The 17,113-nt window shown below is 44.9% G+C and overlaps 1 protein-coding gene across 8 annotated transcripts in view; it reads left to right on the forward strand.

Moving 5' to 3' along the window:
• Window positions 1-1,381: 1,381 nt before the first annotated feature.
• Window positions 1,382-17,113, forward strand: part of MTMR14 (myotubularin related protein 14) — a 50,791-nt gene continuing 35,059 nt past the window's right edge. For 2 of the 8 annotated variants that reach the window (XM_012471389.2, XM_064361964.1), the window contains exons 1-3: window positions 1,384-1,632; window positions 4,860-5,008; window positions 13,226-13,334. In XM_012471389.2, the coding sequence (XP_012326812.1) occupies window positions 1,474-1,632; window positions 4,860-5,008; window positions 13,226-13,334 (417 nt within the window). In that variant the 5' untranslated portion in view covers window positions 1,384-1,473. Of the gene's footprint in view, window positions 1,633-4,859; window positions 5,009-11,198; window positions 11,227-11,271; window positions 11,536-13,225; window positions 13,335-17,113 lie in introns of those variants that run through there. The other 6 variants (XM_012471381.2, XM_012471402.2, XM_064361965.1 and 3 more) reach the window with 6 other exon arrangements.

Below are 17,113 nucleotides of genomic sequence, written 5' to 3' on the forward strand. Positions count from 1 at the left end.
AAAAAAAAAAAAAAAAAAAGAGAACCTACAGTATTAAAACTCTAGAAGCCAGGTTAGTGATTACCTGTGAGGGGGGCAGGGTGGTGAGCAGCTGTTGGTGAATGGGTAGATAGTGACTGAAAGTAGGCAGGAGGGGGCTTCCGGTGTGCTGGTGTACATATCATACTTTTATTAAACGTTTACCAAAAACTAATTACATTTGTGAGACAATCTGAGAAAATGGAACCCAGACTGGGTATTAGACCACATTAAGGAATATTGTTAATTTTCTTAGGTATGTTAATGGCCTTGTGGTTATCCATTTTTTTTTGAAGTACTAATCTGTTGGCAATAAATGCTTCAGTATTCACAGATGAAATAATGTGATGTCTGGGATTTGCTTTAAAATAATTCCCTGGATGGGAAGGGATTGCTTAAACAGGATAGATAAGCAGATGTTGATTATTGTTGAAAACCAGTTAATGGGTACATGAGGGTTCATTATACTATTGTCATCACTTTCTCGAATGTCTGTAATATTCTATTTTTATTATTAATAATAACAAGAGGCTTTTCATCTCAGAATTTCAAGGCAGTCACTTCACCTCCCTGACTCCCAGTCTCTGTCTCAATAAAATAGAGCTGATGATATAATGCACTGTAGTCACAGGGACGTTGTGAGGAGCGGGTGGAGAAAAGTGCTTTATGAAATGTTGTTTTAATATTGGTTACCACTGCCATTATGGTTTCTAGTACTAATTTGTGGCCTCCAAGTGTTCCCTCCTCCTCTCCCTGTAATTTTTTTTTTTTTTTTTTTGAAACACAGTCTCGCTCTGTCGCCCAGGCTGAAGTGCAGTGGTTTAATTTCGGTTCACTGCAACCTCCACCTCGTGGGTTTAAGCGATTCTCCTGCTTCAGCCTCCCAAGTAGCTGGGATTACCCGCGGGTGTCACCGCGCCCGGCTAATTTTTGTACTTTTAGTAGATCAACATGGTTTCACCATGTTGGCCAGGTAGGTCTCGAACTCTTGGCCTCAACTGATCCGCGCGCCTCGGCTTCCCAAAGTGCTGGGGTTACAGGTGTGAGCCACTAGGCCCGGCCTCCGTGTAATTGTTGATTCCACTTTTCCTCTGGTTCTTTCCAATGGTTCCTTCCTGCTAGCACCGCCCCCCCCAGCCCAATGGTTGAGCCCGGCTTCCCCAGGGGAAACCCCTTGGGGAGGAACACGAGGTATCTTCGAGTGGCCTCGGCCCCCTCCCTGGAGGCTACTTGGATTGCGCCGCGCTGGGGGCGGGCCGGTAATCGTAGGCGGGGCGCAAGCCGCGAGCTCCGATTGGTCAGGTCCGGAGTAAACATCCGTCGGGACGGGGCGGGGCCGGAAGTGGAAGTAGAAGGCGGTGGCTGAGCTGGTTCGCGAGGTTCCAGTGTCGGTGTTAGTGCCGCCAGGTGCCATGGGCCGGCCTGGGGCACACTGAGAGGACGCGGGGCTGGGCCATGGCGGGCGCTCGGGCCGCCGCCGCAGCCTCCTCGGCGCGGTCCGCGGCCTCTTCGGGCAACCCGCCGCCGCAGGAGCCGGGGCTCGGGGAGCTGCTGGAGGAGTTCTCCCGGACTCAGTACCGGGCCAAGGAATGCAGCGGGACCGGTGGCTCTAAGGTGAGACTGGAGGCGCGATGAGCTGGTGAAGGTCCCTAACTTGGGGAGTTACAGAGAAAAGGCTGAGGCCAGGGGTCAGAGAAAGGTAGGAGTAGGATATTGCCGCTATGGAAGAGGGGAAAGAGGGGAGCTCTCCAGCGTTTGGACCTGGAGTATAAGACTCGGACTTGATAACCGTGGAAGGAGGAACTGGGATCGGAATGAACCCAGCAAAGAGATCCTTTTTGTTTGAGAAGGGGCCTGGAGGTCAGAGATCAAGCTGAGGGGCTAGGTTCAAATATCAGGTAGGAGGAGCTAAGGAAGGCCTATTCCATGCTTCAGGTGCCTTAGGATGAGTTGTGTCAGGGTAAAAACCCTCAAATCTAAGAAAAATAGGGAGACGATTCCTCCGGGTCAGAGGTCAGAATGGAGCCAGGAGGTGAACCCAGTGTGTTACCCCCTTATAAGGTCTCAGCATGACTTAGGCCCATCCCTTTCCTTCCCCTATAGAGCAGGAAGATAACCCACACTCCCTCTCAGTTCCTTTATCAAAAGCAGGTCTCAGTTCCTCTTTTTCCTCCCTTTGGAATTTCCACTCAATCATCTTATCACCAGACCTGGAGGGCTTCCTGTCAACTCAGGCCATCCCCAACCTAACCACTGTCTGGCAGTGCAATGGGAATCTTGCTGACCCTGCCATCTCATTCCCCGACGTGGTTTTGGCACCTTTAGCTCCAAGTTTTCCAGTGGAATTCTGTTCCATCCTGCACCACAGAATTTTGGTTTGGCCCCAGAGGTTACCCTGAGTTGTGATTCTGTAGTTGCCATCTGGTAGTCTCTGAAGTAACCCAGGGAAGAGTTCAGTAAGGATTGGGCTTCCTCACTCTCCAAATGGCCAAGTAACTTTTCCTAGTGTAGTCTTGGGAGCCACCTGTTTCAGAATTATCTGGGATACTTTTAAAATTTATGCTTGTGGGGTACTTTGTGAAACTAGAGATTCCTTAAATCCACCCAGTCCTACCAAGTCAGACTCATGACTGTAATCCCAGAACTTTGGGAGGCGTCGAGGTGGGTTGATCACCCAATCCTACCAAGTCAGAATTTCTGGGGGTGGGATCCTGGAATTTGCTTTTTTTTTTTTCTGGAGAAGGAGTCTCGCTTTGTCGACTAGGCTGGAGTGCAGTGGTGCAATCTCGGCTTACTGCAACCTCCACCTCCCTGGTTCAAGCAATTCTCCCTGCCTCTCAGCCTCCCAAGTAACTGGTATTACAGGAGCCCACCACCACGTCTGGCTAATTATTGTATTTTTTAGTAGAGAAGGAGTTTCACCATGTTGGCCAGGCTGGTCTTAAACTCCTGAGCTCAGGTGATCTGCCTGCCTCGGCCTCCCGAAGTGCTGGGATTACAGGCGTGAGGCACCGCATCTGCCCTTTTTTTTTTTGAGACAGGGTCTCACTCTGTTGCCCAGCCTGGAATGCAGTGGTGCAATCGTGGCTCACTGCAGCCTTGAACTCTTGGGCTTAAGCGATCCTCCCACTTAAGCTTCCCAAGTACCTAGGACCACAGGCACACACACTATGCCTGGCTAGTTTTTTTTATTTTCGTAGAGACAGAGTCTCAAGTATGAGACCAGGCTGGTCTCAAACTTCTAGGCTTAAGCAATCCTCCTGCCTCGGCCTCCCAAAGTGCTGGGATTATAGGCATGAGCCATCACGCCTGGCCAAAGAGGGTCTTTTGAATGGCTGTAGGTCATTGGTTTTTCTGGACCCCTCTTCCAACTTACATGACCCTGAAGATATGGGTTGTCGTAAGTTACCTGATATCTGCTGCAGCTGGGGTTAATATCTCTCCAGGCTTCCCAATCTCCTGCAAACATATATATATATATATATATATATATATGTATATTTACTCAGGCAGAACAGGGAGTTAGAGCTGTAACTGAACAATCAATTGAGATAACTCACTACTTTTGAACTAACATCTTGCAAACTATTTTTTTTTTTTGAGACGTTGTCTTGTTCTGTCACCCAGGTTGGAGTGCAGTGGTGTGATCGTGGCTCACTACAACTTCCACCTCCCGGCTTCAAGCGATCCTCCTGCCTCAGCCTCCCTAGTAGCTGGGACTGCAGGCACATACCACCATGCCTGGCTAATTTTTATATTTTTAGTGGAGATAGGGTTTCACCATGTTGGCCAAGCTGGTCTCCTGACCTCAAGTGATCTGCCCACCTGCATGCCTCCCAAAGTTCTGGGATTACAGTCATGAGCCACCGCCCCCTGCCCTCTTGCAAACTTCTTCATGTTACAGTTCTTACGCCTTTTTTTACTAATATGTTTTTCTTTGAACTTTGAACAAAACAAGCAATTTTAGGGGGAGCTGTTTCTTCTATTTCACAAGTGAGTCATGTATATGGAGACTTTGAAGCTTTTACTGATTGTATGAACTAGAGCTTGTAGGTACTAGTCTATGGCTAAAGAATGGGGAAAAGGGCCAGTACCGTGGCTCATGCCTGTAATGCTAGCACTTTGAGAGGCTGTGGCAGGTAGATTGTTTCAGCCCAGGAGTTCGAGACCAGCGTGGAAACATAGATTTCATCTGTACTAAAAAATTTTTGTTAAAAAAAAGAATGGGGAAGAGGCCAGGCACGGTGGCTCACACCTGGGAGGCTGAGGCGGGTGGAACACCTGAGGTCAGGAGTTCAAGACCTGCTTGGCCAACATGGTAAAACCCCCATCTCTACTAAAAATATAAAAATTAGCTAGATATGCTTACTTGACCCCAGGAGACTGAGGTTGCAGTGAGCTGAGATCCTGCCACTGCACTCCAGCCTGGGCGACAGAGCGAGACTCCATCTCAGAAAAAAAAAAAAAAAAAAAAAATGGGGAAGCTGACCAAGGACGGTAGTGGATTAGTGCCAGTTTCAGTAACCTGCAGCAAGAGTTCTTATGTTTTATGGGTTGTAGGCCTCTTTGAATCTAATGAAAGCTGTAGTCCTCTCCCCCAAATGCTCAACACCTAAAATTTCAGATTCATTGTTAGGGGGTTAAGGATCCTTCCTGGAGCATACAATATATGGGTTAATGAATTACATATAGGGCCTGTGGCCTAGCATCACATCTTCCCAGCACGGAATAATCATCACTGAGGTACATGTCTTTCCAAGTGACCTCCCAGTTCATGGACCTCCTAATTCTCACCCTCAGAACCCCAGAATTGTCTTTGTGTTCTGGTCTCCTCTGTGCAGGTTGAGCGCATTGAAAAGAGATGTCTGGAGCTGTTTGGCCGAGACTACTGTTTCAGCGTGATTCCAAACATGAATGGGGATATCTGCGGCCACTATCCCCGGCACATCGTGTTCCTGGAGTATGAGAGTTCTGAGAAGGAGAAAGACACGTGAGCATCATGTGACTGTAGTGTGCATGTCAGGAGAGGCCCTGGCAGCTAATCCCTATGGCCAGGAAGTCTGCAGCTGGGCAGGGCAGACTCACTTTCCTCAGGTGTTAAGCCTTATTGGCATTTTTATTTACTTCAAGGTTGGACAAGTCAGACTGGCAAGGTGGCATGGCATAGAATGAGGGGTTGGGAGTAACCACCCTTGATTTCTCTTTCACTTCCACCCTAGAGCTCATTGTCCTAAGACAGCTAACTTCACACTTCACTTCTCTGAACATCAGTGTCCTTTTTTTAGAGAGTGTGGGTGGGAGGTACACTGTGTCAAGACAGGCTTACCAGCGTTTACCATATGTAGCACTTAAGAGCCTAAGGTCTAGAGTCAGACTGTCTAGACTCGAGTTCACGTCCTGGATTCCCCTGTTGCTGACTGTGTAACAGATGCTGGGCAAGTTATTGATCTACTTTGTCCTTAGTTTTCTTATTGGTAATTCTCTACCTCATGTTAATTAGTCCTTTTAAGGACTAATTAAAATTTTAGAAAAGTGGTAGTGCAGTCCAGATGATAAATAGGGCTGATAAGAGCCCGATGTGTACGTTTTAAGAGTTAGAAATAAAAGCTACCATTTATGGTGAGCAACCTGAGTACCTTATGTGGGATAACAGTTTATACCAGAACAGAAAGCTTGGTGCAGGATGTGGCCTCTGGGTAGTTGGTGAATGGTATAGTTGATACTGATAAGTAAGCACAGCATGAGGCTCTAGGAAGTGCTATATGTTGATTTCAAAGTTTGCTCCCCTAATCTCCCTATTTCCTGCTGATTTTAAGGGAATTTCAGGAGCCATTGTCAGCACTCTCTGTGAAATCCTAGCCCCATGGGTGAAATGTTGTGAGTACCACCACAGTAGTCATGCTGAATAGTGCAGTAGGCCCTTGCTACTCAATGCAAGGCTATCAGTGCACTCGATAACTTGTTAAAAACGCAGAAGCTCAGGCTCCAGAGCCACTGAGCCAGAATCACAGCAGAACAAGATGTCCAGGTGATTCAAATGCAATACCAGGTTTGAGAAGCGCTGCTATAGGCCAGCTGAGGAGAATGGTTAATTCTGCCTGGTGTTTGTGTGCCTGGGAATAACTGGAATTAGAAGGATGAGCAGGAGTTTCCCCGAAATGTCCTTAGGAATCAGCTCATATAGGGTCTTAATCTTTATCAGGCCAAGAAGTGTGAACTTGTGGATTGTGTGTGGGTATCAGTGGTTTTATTGTGCTAGGAACTCCTGAGTACTTACTAAGATTGCAAATTCTTGGCCTGGCATGGTGGCTCATGCCTGTAATCCCAGCCTCCTTTGGGCGGATCACCTGAGGTTTGGAGTTCAAGACTAGCCCAGCCAACATGGTGAAACCCTCTGTACCAAAAGTAGAAAAATCAGCCAGGCATGGTGGCGGGCACCTGTAATACCAGCTACTTGGGTGGCCGAGGCAGGAGAATCACTTGAACCCAGGAGGTGGAGGTTGTAGTGAGCCAAGATAATGCCAGTTCTCTCCAGCCTGGGCAACAGAGTAAGAGCAAGACTCCATCTGAAAAAAAAAAAAAAAAAAAAATTACAGATTCTAGAGCCTCTCCTGTGCCTTCTGAATCAGAATTTCCAGAATCTACATTTTATGAGCGCTCCCTTGATGTCTTATAGTTTGAGAACAGTTGCTGTAGGCAATGGGGAGCCAGAGAAGGTTTACAGCAGAGGAACAACCCAGTAGGAGGAGTTTAAGCACTAAGCCTTAGTTTCCTCATCTGTAAAGTGGGGATGTTTGTACAAGTGCCCGTTTCGGCCAGGTGTGGTGGCTCATGCCTATAATCCCAGCACTTTGGGAGGCCGAGGCGGGTGGATCACGCGGTCAGGAGATTAAGACCATCCTGGCCAACATGGTGAAACCCCATCTCTACTAAAAATACAAAAATTAGCTGGGTATGGTGGCACATGCTTGTAATCTCAGTTACTGAGGAGGCTGAGGCAGGAGAATTGCTTGAATCCTGGAGGCAGGGATTGCAGTGTGCCAAGATCATTCCACTGCACTCCAGTGTGGTGACAGAGTGAGACTTTGTCTCAAAAAAAAAAAAAAAAGAGTGCCCATTTCACAATGTTGTAACAGGGTTCTCTAAGAAAAGAGTGTTAAGGACTCTTGTTTATAGATCACAGAAATTGTATCCATACTCAGTTGTGTAACCTGAGAACTCAGGATCTCCAAGCCTAAAGAATTGGGCTTTGTTATGGCCCCATTATTTATGGTTCTTAGCTCTTCCCTAATTCCTCCTTCCAGAGTTAGGTAAACTTAGTTTCGTTCATTTCTTTTCTTTCTGGTGTCATCATGGCTCACTGCAACCTCTGCCTCCTGGATTCAAGCAATTCTCTTGCCTCAGCTTCCCAGGTAGCTGGAATTACAGGCATATGCCACGACACCTGGCTAATTTTTGTATTTTAGTACAGACGGGGTTTTGCCATAATGGCCAGGCTAGTCTCAAACTCCTGGCTCAAACAATCTGCCTGCCTTGGCCTCCCACAGTGCTGGGAATACAGCCATGAGCCACCACGCCCCACCAGGTAAACTTAGTTTCTGTAAACCTTTAAGCTAAAGTTTCTGAACAAGAGGGTTTTTTTTTGTTTTTTGATTTTTGTTTTTGTTTGTTTTTGCCTTGCCCTTCTCCTCCTTCCTCTTCTTCCTATCCTCTCCAGTGCTGGCTGGCTGGTGGTTTTACCTCTGTGCCCTGATGATGGTATTCTGATATTAAGCTCAGCTATAATCAAGGCGGGTTTTTTGTTTTTTTGTTTTTTGTTTTTAATTAAGACAGGATCTGGAGTGCAGTGGCACAGTCATGGCTTGCTGCAGCCTTGATTTCCCGGGGTCAAGTGATTCTCCCACCTCAGCCTCACAAGTAGCTGGGAATACAGGCATATACCACCACTCCCAGCTGATTTTTTCTTTAATTTTTAGTAGAGACAAGTCCTCACTTGTGAAACCTCATAAGTGAAACCTTGCCCAGGAGGGTCTTAAACTCCTGAGCTCAACGGATTTCCTTACCTCGGCCTCTCAAAGTGTTGGGATTAGAGGTGTGAGCCACCGCACCCAGCAGAGTGGTTCTTTTCTATGTTGATTTTGTGAGTGAATCAACTGGGGATCTTACCTGAAGTGGGGCCTGAGATTTGGCATGTTCTAACAACCTCTCAGGTAATACCAAATGTTACCCTATGGTAACATAATAGTACATTGAGGAACCTAGTCGTGGTTGCCTTGTAGAAGCTTTTTCTGGAAGGAAACAAGTTTAGTGTTGATCCCTTAAAGAGAAGGAAACTAATATTTATTGAGCACCTGCTATTTGGCAGGTGTTAAGGATTTACACACTAGCTTACTTAAGCCCTACAACTACCCAGCGAAGAAGACAGTATCACCACTCTTTTATAGATGAAATTGAAGCCCAGAGAAGTAACTTGCCTTTGCCCAATATCACAGGGATAATAAGCAGAGTGGGGTTAAAAGCTAGATTTCCTGATTCTACTCTATCCACCTGTCTGCCTTTTCTTTCACCACCACAGCTCTCCCACCTTGTCTAGCAGAACCTTTCAGTCAGGCCAAGGCCACTGTGGAACATCATTAACCTTAGAGGAGTTTGTTTTTATTTTTCACTCCTTGCAAGGCCTTGAAGTGTTACTGAAGTGCTAATTAAGTGAGTGATGCCTACTTGTTGAAAGCGAGGACTTTGGGTATGTTTGGGTGGGAAGAAATATAATATTTTGCTTTTTTACTATCTGGCTTTGTTGTTACTCATATACTGAATAGACTGAGCTAAACAGGGTAGAATTGGATTTAAGCAATGTTTTGGTCCTGTTAAGGAACCTTTCCAATTTGGTTCATAATCTGGGAATAGAAACCTGGACAGGGATCTCTGAATAGCCAAGACATGTTTGTCAACAGTGTTCATTCAGCTGTGACTGTGTAGTAGATCCCAGGGATCGAGTTAGAAGCCAGATAGATGAAGTCCTTACCATTAGGTCTAGTGAGAAACAGAGTCCAATAAAGAAACAACAACAGTCTAATAAGAGATGGAATGAGGGGAAGTACAGGTGAGGCACTGTGGAATAGTGATTAAAACCATGGGCCCAGTGGCTACCCACCAGGGTTTAGAATCTCAGCTACCCTGTTTACCTGTTCTGTGACTTTGGGCTAGAGATTCCATCTCATTAAACTACTTTATCTGTAAAATACGGTTAGTGAGGCCTGAGTGAGATAATGTAGGTGTAAGCTCTGCTTTGTGCCTCTTACCTATTAAATAATAGCAGTAGTAACATTTATCTCAGGAAGTTTTGGGGCATATCATAGGAACAACCAACCTAGTTTGGTTGTTTTGGTAAGTACCAAACCAGGTTGGTTGGGAAAGCTTCTTGTTGGAAATATGTGACATGTGACAACAGCATTTTCTTCTGTATTTGAAAATAGTTTGGCTGGGCATGGTGGCTCATGCCTATAATCCTAGCTACTTGGAAGGCTGAGATGGGCATTTCACTTGAGCCCAGGAGTTTGAGACTATCCTGGTCAACATGGTGAGACCTTGTCGCACCAAAAAATACAAAGCATTAAACAGGCGTGGTGGCATGTGCCTGTAGTTCCAGCTGCCTGGGAGGCTGAGATGGGAGGATCACCTGAGCCCAGGAAGTCAAGGCTGCAGTGAACCATGATCACGCCACTGCACTGCAGCCTGGGCAACAGAGGAAGACGTTGTCGGGAAAAAACAAAAACAAAACCTCACTACCTGGTAACGTCTTGCCAGAGATTTCAGTGCATACATTACAAATGTAAATACAGAAGCCTACATTTATTCCTTCAAATGTGAGTATTATGTGCCAGACACAGCTCAGTGTTTAGCACTGTAATGAAAGAATCCTAAGGACAAGAGATAGTAAAAATAAAAACAGGAACTAGCGAGAGAACAGAAACTGAATTGATTCTTGATATAGGGGAACCAGTAAAGGAACCACTGGCTGGTGTAACAAGAAAGGGTGGGTCATTACATTAAAAGACCTCCCTAGAGGAAAATGCTGATGTGTTCTCCACCAGGGATTTTTGTTTGTTTGTTTTTAACAGAAGTTTGGCATGAGAAATCCACCTTGGTTTTGAGGAGAGAACTCTACCTGGGAAAATCGTATGTAGGCATTTAGGGGTCAGAGGGCTGGTGTGAGCTAAGTGAGAGTCCATTGCAACAGATGGTGCTGACCAGATCAGCGACATCGGCCGTGGGCTAAGTCAGTGGGAGGAAGGCCACTGTGGCAGTTCTAAAGGTGCTCGGTTTTATGTTCTCATGGAATCTGATTAGGCAATTAATTGGTACTGTGGTGCCTTTTGATTTCATAGAGAAACTGAGTGAGGGGAAGGCAGCACGCTCTGGTTCTCCATGAGCTTGTGTGCTTAGGGCTGCCTGGTGGGTTGTTGTCACCTTATGGGCACTTTGCAAAGGCACCCCCAGCCTTTTCAAATTTGCCATTCTTCCTTCATTCAACAGAGAAAAAAATTAATTACAAAAATTATACTTTACAGGAAAAGACACCATGGGAAGTTCAATCTTGTTTTTATATCCCTTTGTTCTCTTTCCAAGATCCTCAAACTGTTGGTTCTAGTTCTTATTTGAAGTCTTCTTTTTCAGACCCCCTTTTGATAGTAGTTATATTGTCAAGCCACAATCACCTGTATATAGTTATAGATATATCTATCTATCTATATATAGTTATAGATATATCTATATATATATATGTATAGATATATCTATATATATATATGTATTTTTTTTTTTTGAGATGGAGTCTTGCTCTGTTGCTCAGTCTGGAGTGCAGTGGCACAATCTCGGCTCACTGCGACCTCTGCCTCCCGGGTTCAAGCAATTCTCCTGCCTCAACCTCCCAAGTAGCTGGGATTACAGGCACCTGCCACCATGCCTGGCTAATTTTTTTGTATTTTTAGTAGAGACAAGGTTTCACCATGTTGGCCAGGCTGGTTTTGAACTCCTGACCTCAAGTCATTTGCCCTCCTTGGCCTCCCAAAGTGCTGGGATTACAGGTGTGAGCCACCTGCACCCGGCCTATGGATATATTTTAACTAATAATTCAGCAGTGTTTTAAAGACTTTGTGTTTTTATTAACCCCAACAGCATCCAGATGCATTTAAAGAGGTACCACAGGTATGTGGGAGTCACTAATTTATTCCTTCTAAAAATAATATTTGGGTGGATGTGTACAAGAGGAGCAAGTTATGTGTAATAACTTGCAGATCCCTAGAAGGATTAGGATGTGGAAGAAATTAAATTCCCCCTAGGAGTTGATCTGAAAGGTCCAACCCTTTTAAGGAAGGAACATGAATGTCTTTCCTTCCTTCTACTTGGTTACTCTGCGTAGCTGGGAAAGCTTCCCGCTCTAACTTTCCTGCCTCTTGTTTCTCTTGCTACCAGAAGCTCTGACTGGCTGATGTGAGCTTTGCCAAAGGTTGGTAGGTGAGTTTATGAGAGTAGACCCTTATTTTAGGGAAGTGTGATTTGATATGGGTGTGACTTGCTGGAGCTCACTTCTAAACCTGACTCTTTCATGTTCTAGAAGCTCACTTACCAAGCCCAGTGAGTTAACTACTGCACGTCCCTGTGTCACACATGGCTTTTCTTTTGCCTCTTTTGCTTTGTGCGCTGTTGGCTGTATGGACTGTGAAAGCAGAGGCTTTGAGCCATATGGACGAAGAAATGTCATTTTATTCTGCCCTCTAAAACAGCGGTCCCCAACCTTTTTGGCACCAGGGACTGGTTTCATGGAAAACAATTTTTCCACAGCAGGGTGGGGGAGATGGTTTCAGATGAAACTGTTCCACCTCAGATCATGAGGCATTAGATTCTCTGCAACCTAAATCCCTCACATGTGCAGTTCACAATAGGGTTCAAGCTCCTATGAGAATATAATGCCACTGCTAATGATCTGACAGGAGGTGGAACTCAGGTGGTAATGCTCACTTGCCTGCTGCTCACCTCCTGCTGTGCAGCCTCGTTCCTAATGAGGCACAGACTTGTACTGGTCTGGAGCCCAGGGGTTGGGGACTGCTTGCTCTAAAAGACCATAAAAATCTGTATTCAGAGTTATGCAAAAAATAAATAGATAAATAATCACAAAAATGGTCCTGTGATTTCCAGAGAGAGTCCCCAGGGCACACCAGGTCTTATACTGGGAATTAAAAACTGGATACCCTAGGTCGGGTGTGGTGGCTCACGCCTGTAATCCCAGCACTTTGGGAGGCCAAGACAGGTGGATCACCTGAGGTTGGGAGTTCAAGACCAGCCTGACCAACATGGAGAAACCCTGTCTCTACTAAAAATACAAAATTAGCCGGGCGTGGTGGCTCACACCTGTAATCCCAGCCACTCGGGAGGCTGAGTCAGGAGAATTGCCTGAACCCAGGAGGTGGAGGTTGCAGTGAGCTGAGATTGCACCATCGCACTCCAGTCTGGGCAACAAGAGTGAAACTGTCTCAAAAAAAAAAAAAAAAATTGGACACCCTGGACATAATATCCAGTTTTCTGTGTATATTTCTGAATTTTTTTGTATGTCTTCAATTTAGCTCACTTTTTTTTTTAATCTTAAAAGGTTCAAAAATCAGGGTGATTTAAGTTTTAATACCTATAATTAGCACTTTTTTCCTGAAAAAGTTATTATATATCGTGCCTGTAATCCCAGCACTTTGGGAGGCCGAGGTGGGTAGATCGCCTGAGGTCAGGAGTTTGAGACCAGCCTGGTCAACATGGTAAAACTCCGTCTCTATTAAAAATACAAAATTAGCCAGGCATGGTGGCTGCTAATTTTTGTATTAGCCAGCTAGTACAAAAATGTAGCCAGCTACTTGGGAGGCTGAGGCAGGAGAATGGCTTGAACCTGGGAGGCAGAGGTTGCAGTGAGCCAAGATTGTGCCATTGCACTCCAGTCTGGACAATAAGAGTGAAACTCCATCTCAAAAAAAAAGAAAAAAAAAAAAATATATATATATATATATAGGTATCTCAATGATACAAAATTTAGAAATGACATTTAATTTCAAGCAAGTATTATATGCACAGATCTAGTATGGGGGTCTGTGTGAATAAACAGATGTACACAAAGTGCCCACTTCGAAGTCCGCTTGACCTGCCTCTCTTGCCTGTGTGTTAGGTTTGAGAGTACCGTGCAGGTGAGCAAGTTGCAAGACCTCATCCACCGCAGCAAGATGGCCCGGTGCAGAGGACGGTTTGTCTGCCCAGTAATCCTGTTCAAGGGCAAGGTAAGGCCATATCATAGTTTTATGCTCCAATATTGTCTTCTGGGGTAACTGGCTTAATGCAAAGTACAGGGTCTTTTTTGCCCCTCAACATTTAGTAGCCAAGCCTTGGGTGGTTACTGGGTGCCTCGTGTTGTTGGAAGCATTCCAGGGAAACAGACCAATTCTGACTGAAGGATGGTTCTAGGTAGGGAAGGGATGGTCACACCAGCATACCCCACCCCGTGTTCTAGAACCAGACTGCCTAGGTTCAGATCTTGATTCTTACTTCCTGCCTATGCAAAACCTCCTTTTCCTCTCCTATAAAATGGGAATAATAATCACCTATTTCAAAGGTTTATGGAGTAGATTAAATCAAGTGAGTTAACATATGGTTTGTTCATTATTTGAATTATATAATAAACCAAGTATTTATTGTGTGTTATGTGCCAGGCACTGCTTCAGTTCTTAAAATACATCAGCATGTAAAGCAGACAAAAATCTTTATTCTCATGGAGCTTATATTCTAAGGACTTTTGTTAATTTGACTCACCAGTATGGTTTCATTTTTACCTATCTTTTGGTGTAAGGGATGTGCCCATTTCATTGTAGATGAAACAAAGGCTCAGAGTGAATAAGTAACTTCCCTAAGTAGAGGGTACACATCAGGGCAGAGGATGGAGGGGATTGAATGAAGAAGGCTGAACGCTGAGACGGAAGGTGGCTCTGTGTTTGCTAGCTGAGCCATTGTGATGTTAGAGTGTGGAAATCCCAAATGCAAGTAGCAATTGGGGGAAATTGGTCCAGGAAGAGTGGACGAATAAAGAAGCCTTAGAAGGGAAGGGAAGCAGGAATTCAGTCTATTCATTTCTTTTTTTTTTTTTTTTTTTTTTTTCCCGAGACGGAGTCTCGCTCTGTCGCCAGGCTGGAGTACAGTGGCGCAATGTTGGCTCACTGAAACCTCCTCCTCCCGGGTTCAAGTGATTCTCCTGCCTCAGCCTCCCAAGAAGCTGGGACTACAGGCGTGTGCCACCATGCCCGGCTTGTTTTTTGTATTTTAGTAGAGATGGGGTTTCACCACATTGGCAGGATGGTCTCGATCTCCTGACCTTGTTATCCACCCGCCTTGGCCTCCCAAAGTGCTGGGATTATCGGTGTGAGCCATTGCGCCTGGCCCTTGTCTGTTCATTTCGTTAGCTGGTGTCTGAGTGCCTCAGTGGTCAAGGGCAGGTCAGTGGGGAGAGACTGTTGTCTCAGTCCCTGATGTGCCTTTTTTGTAAAGTAGGAAAAGAGCAATTGGGAAAGGGAGGTAGGAGGGGAGACTCTCCCAAAGGCTTTCTTGGGCAGATCAGTTTTAGGGAAAAGTATGTATGGAAATTAGGTCCTAGAAACTGATCTTAAAGGTGTTGTCACTTTGGAAAAGGTTTCATGTTCCCAGCAGTTATTGCAGCTTTTTTTTTTTTTTTTTGAGATGGAGTCTCCCTCTGTCACCTAGGTTGGAATGCAGTGGCACGAGCTCGGCTCACTGCCACCTCCGCCTCCCGAGTTCAAGCTATTCTCCTGCCTCAGCCTCCTCAGTAGCTGGGACTACAGGAGCACGCCACCACACCCAGCTAATTTTTGTATTTTTAGTAGAGACAGGATTTCGCTGTGTTGGCCAGGCTGGTCTCAAACTGCTGACAGGTGATCTGCCCTTCTCAGCCTTCCAAAGTGCTGGGAGTACAGGCGTGAGCCACTGTGCCGACCTGCAGCTTCATTTTAAAGAGTACCACTCTGCAGCACAGTGCTTGTCATTAGTTGCACAGGAGATACTCCAACCAGTGTTTTCATAAACAGTAGTTTAAGGATATGCTTGTGAAAAGCATTCCCTGTCAAGACTTAGAAATACTGCATACTAGATTCATGAAGTACATTGATAAATGTTTGTTGATATAGTTAAGGCTCTGAGAAGTCCTGTAGCAGAGAGGCCTGTGTAGTTTTGTCAAGTCAGACATGTTACTCACAGTAGACACTTAGGAACTTGTATGATGGTGGCAGCATTGTTATCAACACTACTTTAGGGCTACCAACCTCTGCCAGGTTGAGGAAGAGAGAGAGGTGTATTAAGAAATGCTTGTTGGCCGGGTGTAGTGGCTCACACCTGTAATCCAAGCACTTTGGAGGTCAAGGTGGGCAGATCACCTGAGGTCGGGAGTTCAAGACCAACCTGAACAATATGGTGAAACCCCATCTTTATTTTTTAAAAAATAAAAATAAATTAAAAAAAAAAAAGAAAGAAATGCTTGCTTCCACAACCTAAATGTCCATCGACAGATGAATGGATAAAGAAAATATGGTACATGTATGCAGTGGAGTACCATTCAGTGATGAAAAAGAGTGAGATCCTCTCATTTGTTATCGGCATGGATAGAACTGGAGGTCATTACGTTAAGTGAAATAAGTGAGGCACAAAAAGACAGACTTCACATGTTCTCACTTATTTGGAAGCTAAAAAAATTAAAACAATTTAACTCATGAAGATAGAGAGTAGAATTAGGTTACCAGAGACAGGGAAAGGCTACTGTCAGGGGCAAGTGGGAGGAGTGGGGATGGTTAATGGGTACAAAAATATAGTTAGAATGAATAAGATCTAGTATTTGATAGCACAACGGGGTGACTATAGTCAACAATAATTTATTGTACATTTAAAAATAAGAGTATAATTGGATTGTTTGTAACATAAACGATAAATGTTTGAGGTAGCGGATACCTCATTTACCCTGATGTGATTGTTACGCATGGTGTGCCTGTATCAAAATATCTCATGTACCCCATAAATAAATACATGTAACTACAAAAATTTTTAAAACCTAAATGCTTCCAGTAGAAACAGAAAATGAAATACCACATGTTCTCATTCATAAGTGGGAGCTAAATAGTGGGTACGCATGGTCATAAAGGTGGAAACAGTAGATACTGGGGACTCCGGAAAGGGGAGAGAGGAGGAGGCAAGGGTTGAAGAATACCTGTTGGTTACTGTGTTCCCCATTTGGATGATCAGTTAAATGGAAGCCTAAACCCCAGCATTACATAGTATATCCATGTAACAAACTTGCACACATACCCCCTGAGTCTAACATTTAAGGAAAAAGAAATGCTTGCGTTCTGCTTCCTTCAAAACTCAGTTCAGTGTGGCTAGTGCAACTGAGGAACCAAGGGTTATATTTTATTTCATTTCAATTTAATTTTTTTTTTTTTTTTTTTGAGATGGAATTCACTCTTGTTACCCAGGCTGGAGTGCAATGGTGCGATCTCGGCTCACCACAGCCTCCGCCTCCTGGGTTCAGGCAATTCTCCTGCCTCAGCCTCCTGAGTAGCTGGGATTACAGGCACATGCCACCATGCCCAGCTGATTTTTTGTGTTTTTAGTAGAGATGGGGTTTCACCATTTTGACCAGGATTGTCTCAATCTCTTGACCTTGTGATCCACCCGCCTTGGCCTCCCAAAGTGCTGGGATTACAGGAGTGAGCCACCGTGCCTGGCTTCAATTTAATTTTTAAGACTTGAAGCGATATAAAAATTTGTTGTTGTTAAAAACAACTTTGAAATGGAACCACATTTCTCTTGAAATGCCCAAAGTTTTTTTTTTTTTTTTTTTTGGAGACAAGAGTTTCTCTCTGTTGCCCAGACTGGAGAGCAGTGGTGCCATCTTGCCTCACTGTAACCTCCGCCTCCTAGGCTCTAGCGATTCTTGTGCCTCAGCCTCCCAAGTAGCTGGGATTATAGGCACGTTCCACCACACCTGGCTAATTTTTGTCTTTTT

Source organism: Aotus nancymaae, unplaced genomic scaffold (genome assembly GCF_030222135.1).
Source record: "Aotus nancymaae isolate 86718 unplaced genomic scaffold, 86718_ANA_hifiasm-v0.15.2.pri h1tg000046l, whole genome shotgun sequence".
Classification (NCBI taxonomy): domain Eukaryota; kingdom Metazoa; phylum Chordata; class Mammalia; order Primates; family Aotidae; genus Aotus; species Aotus nancymaae.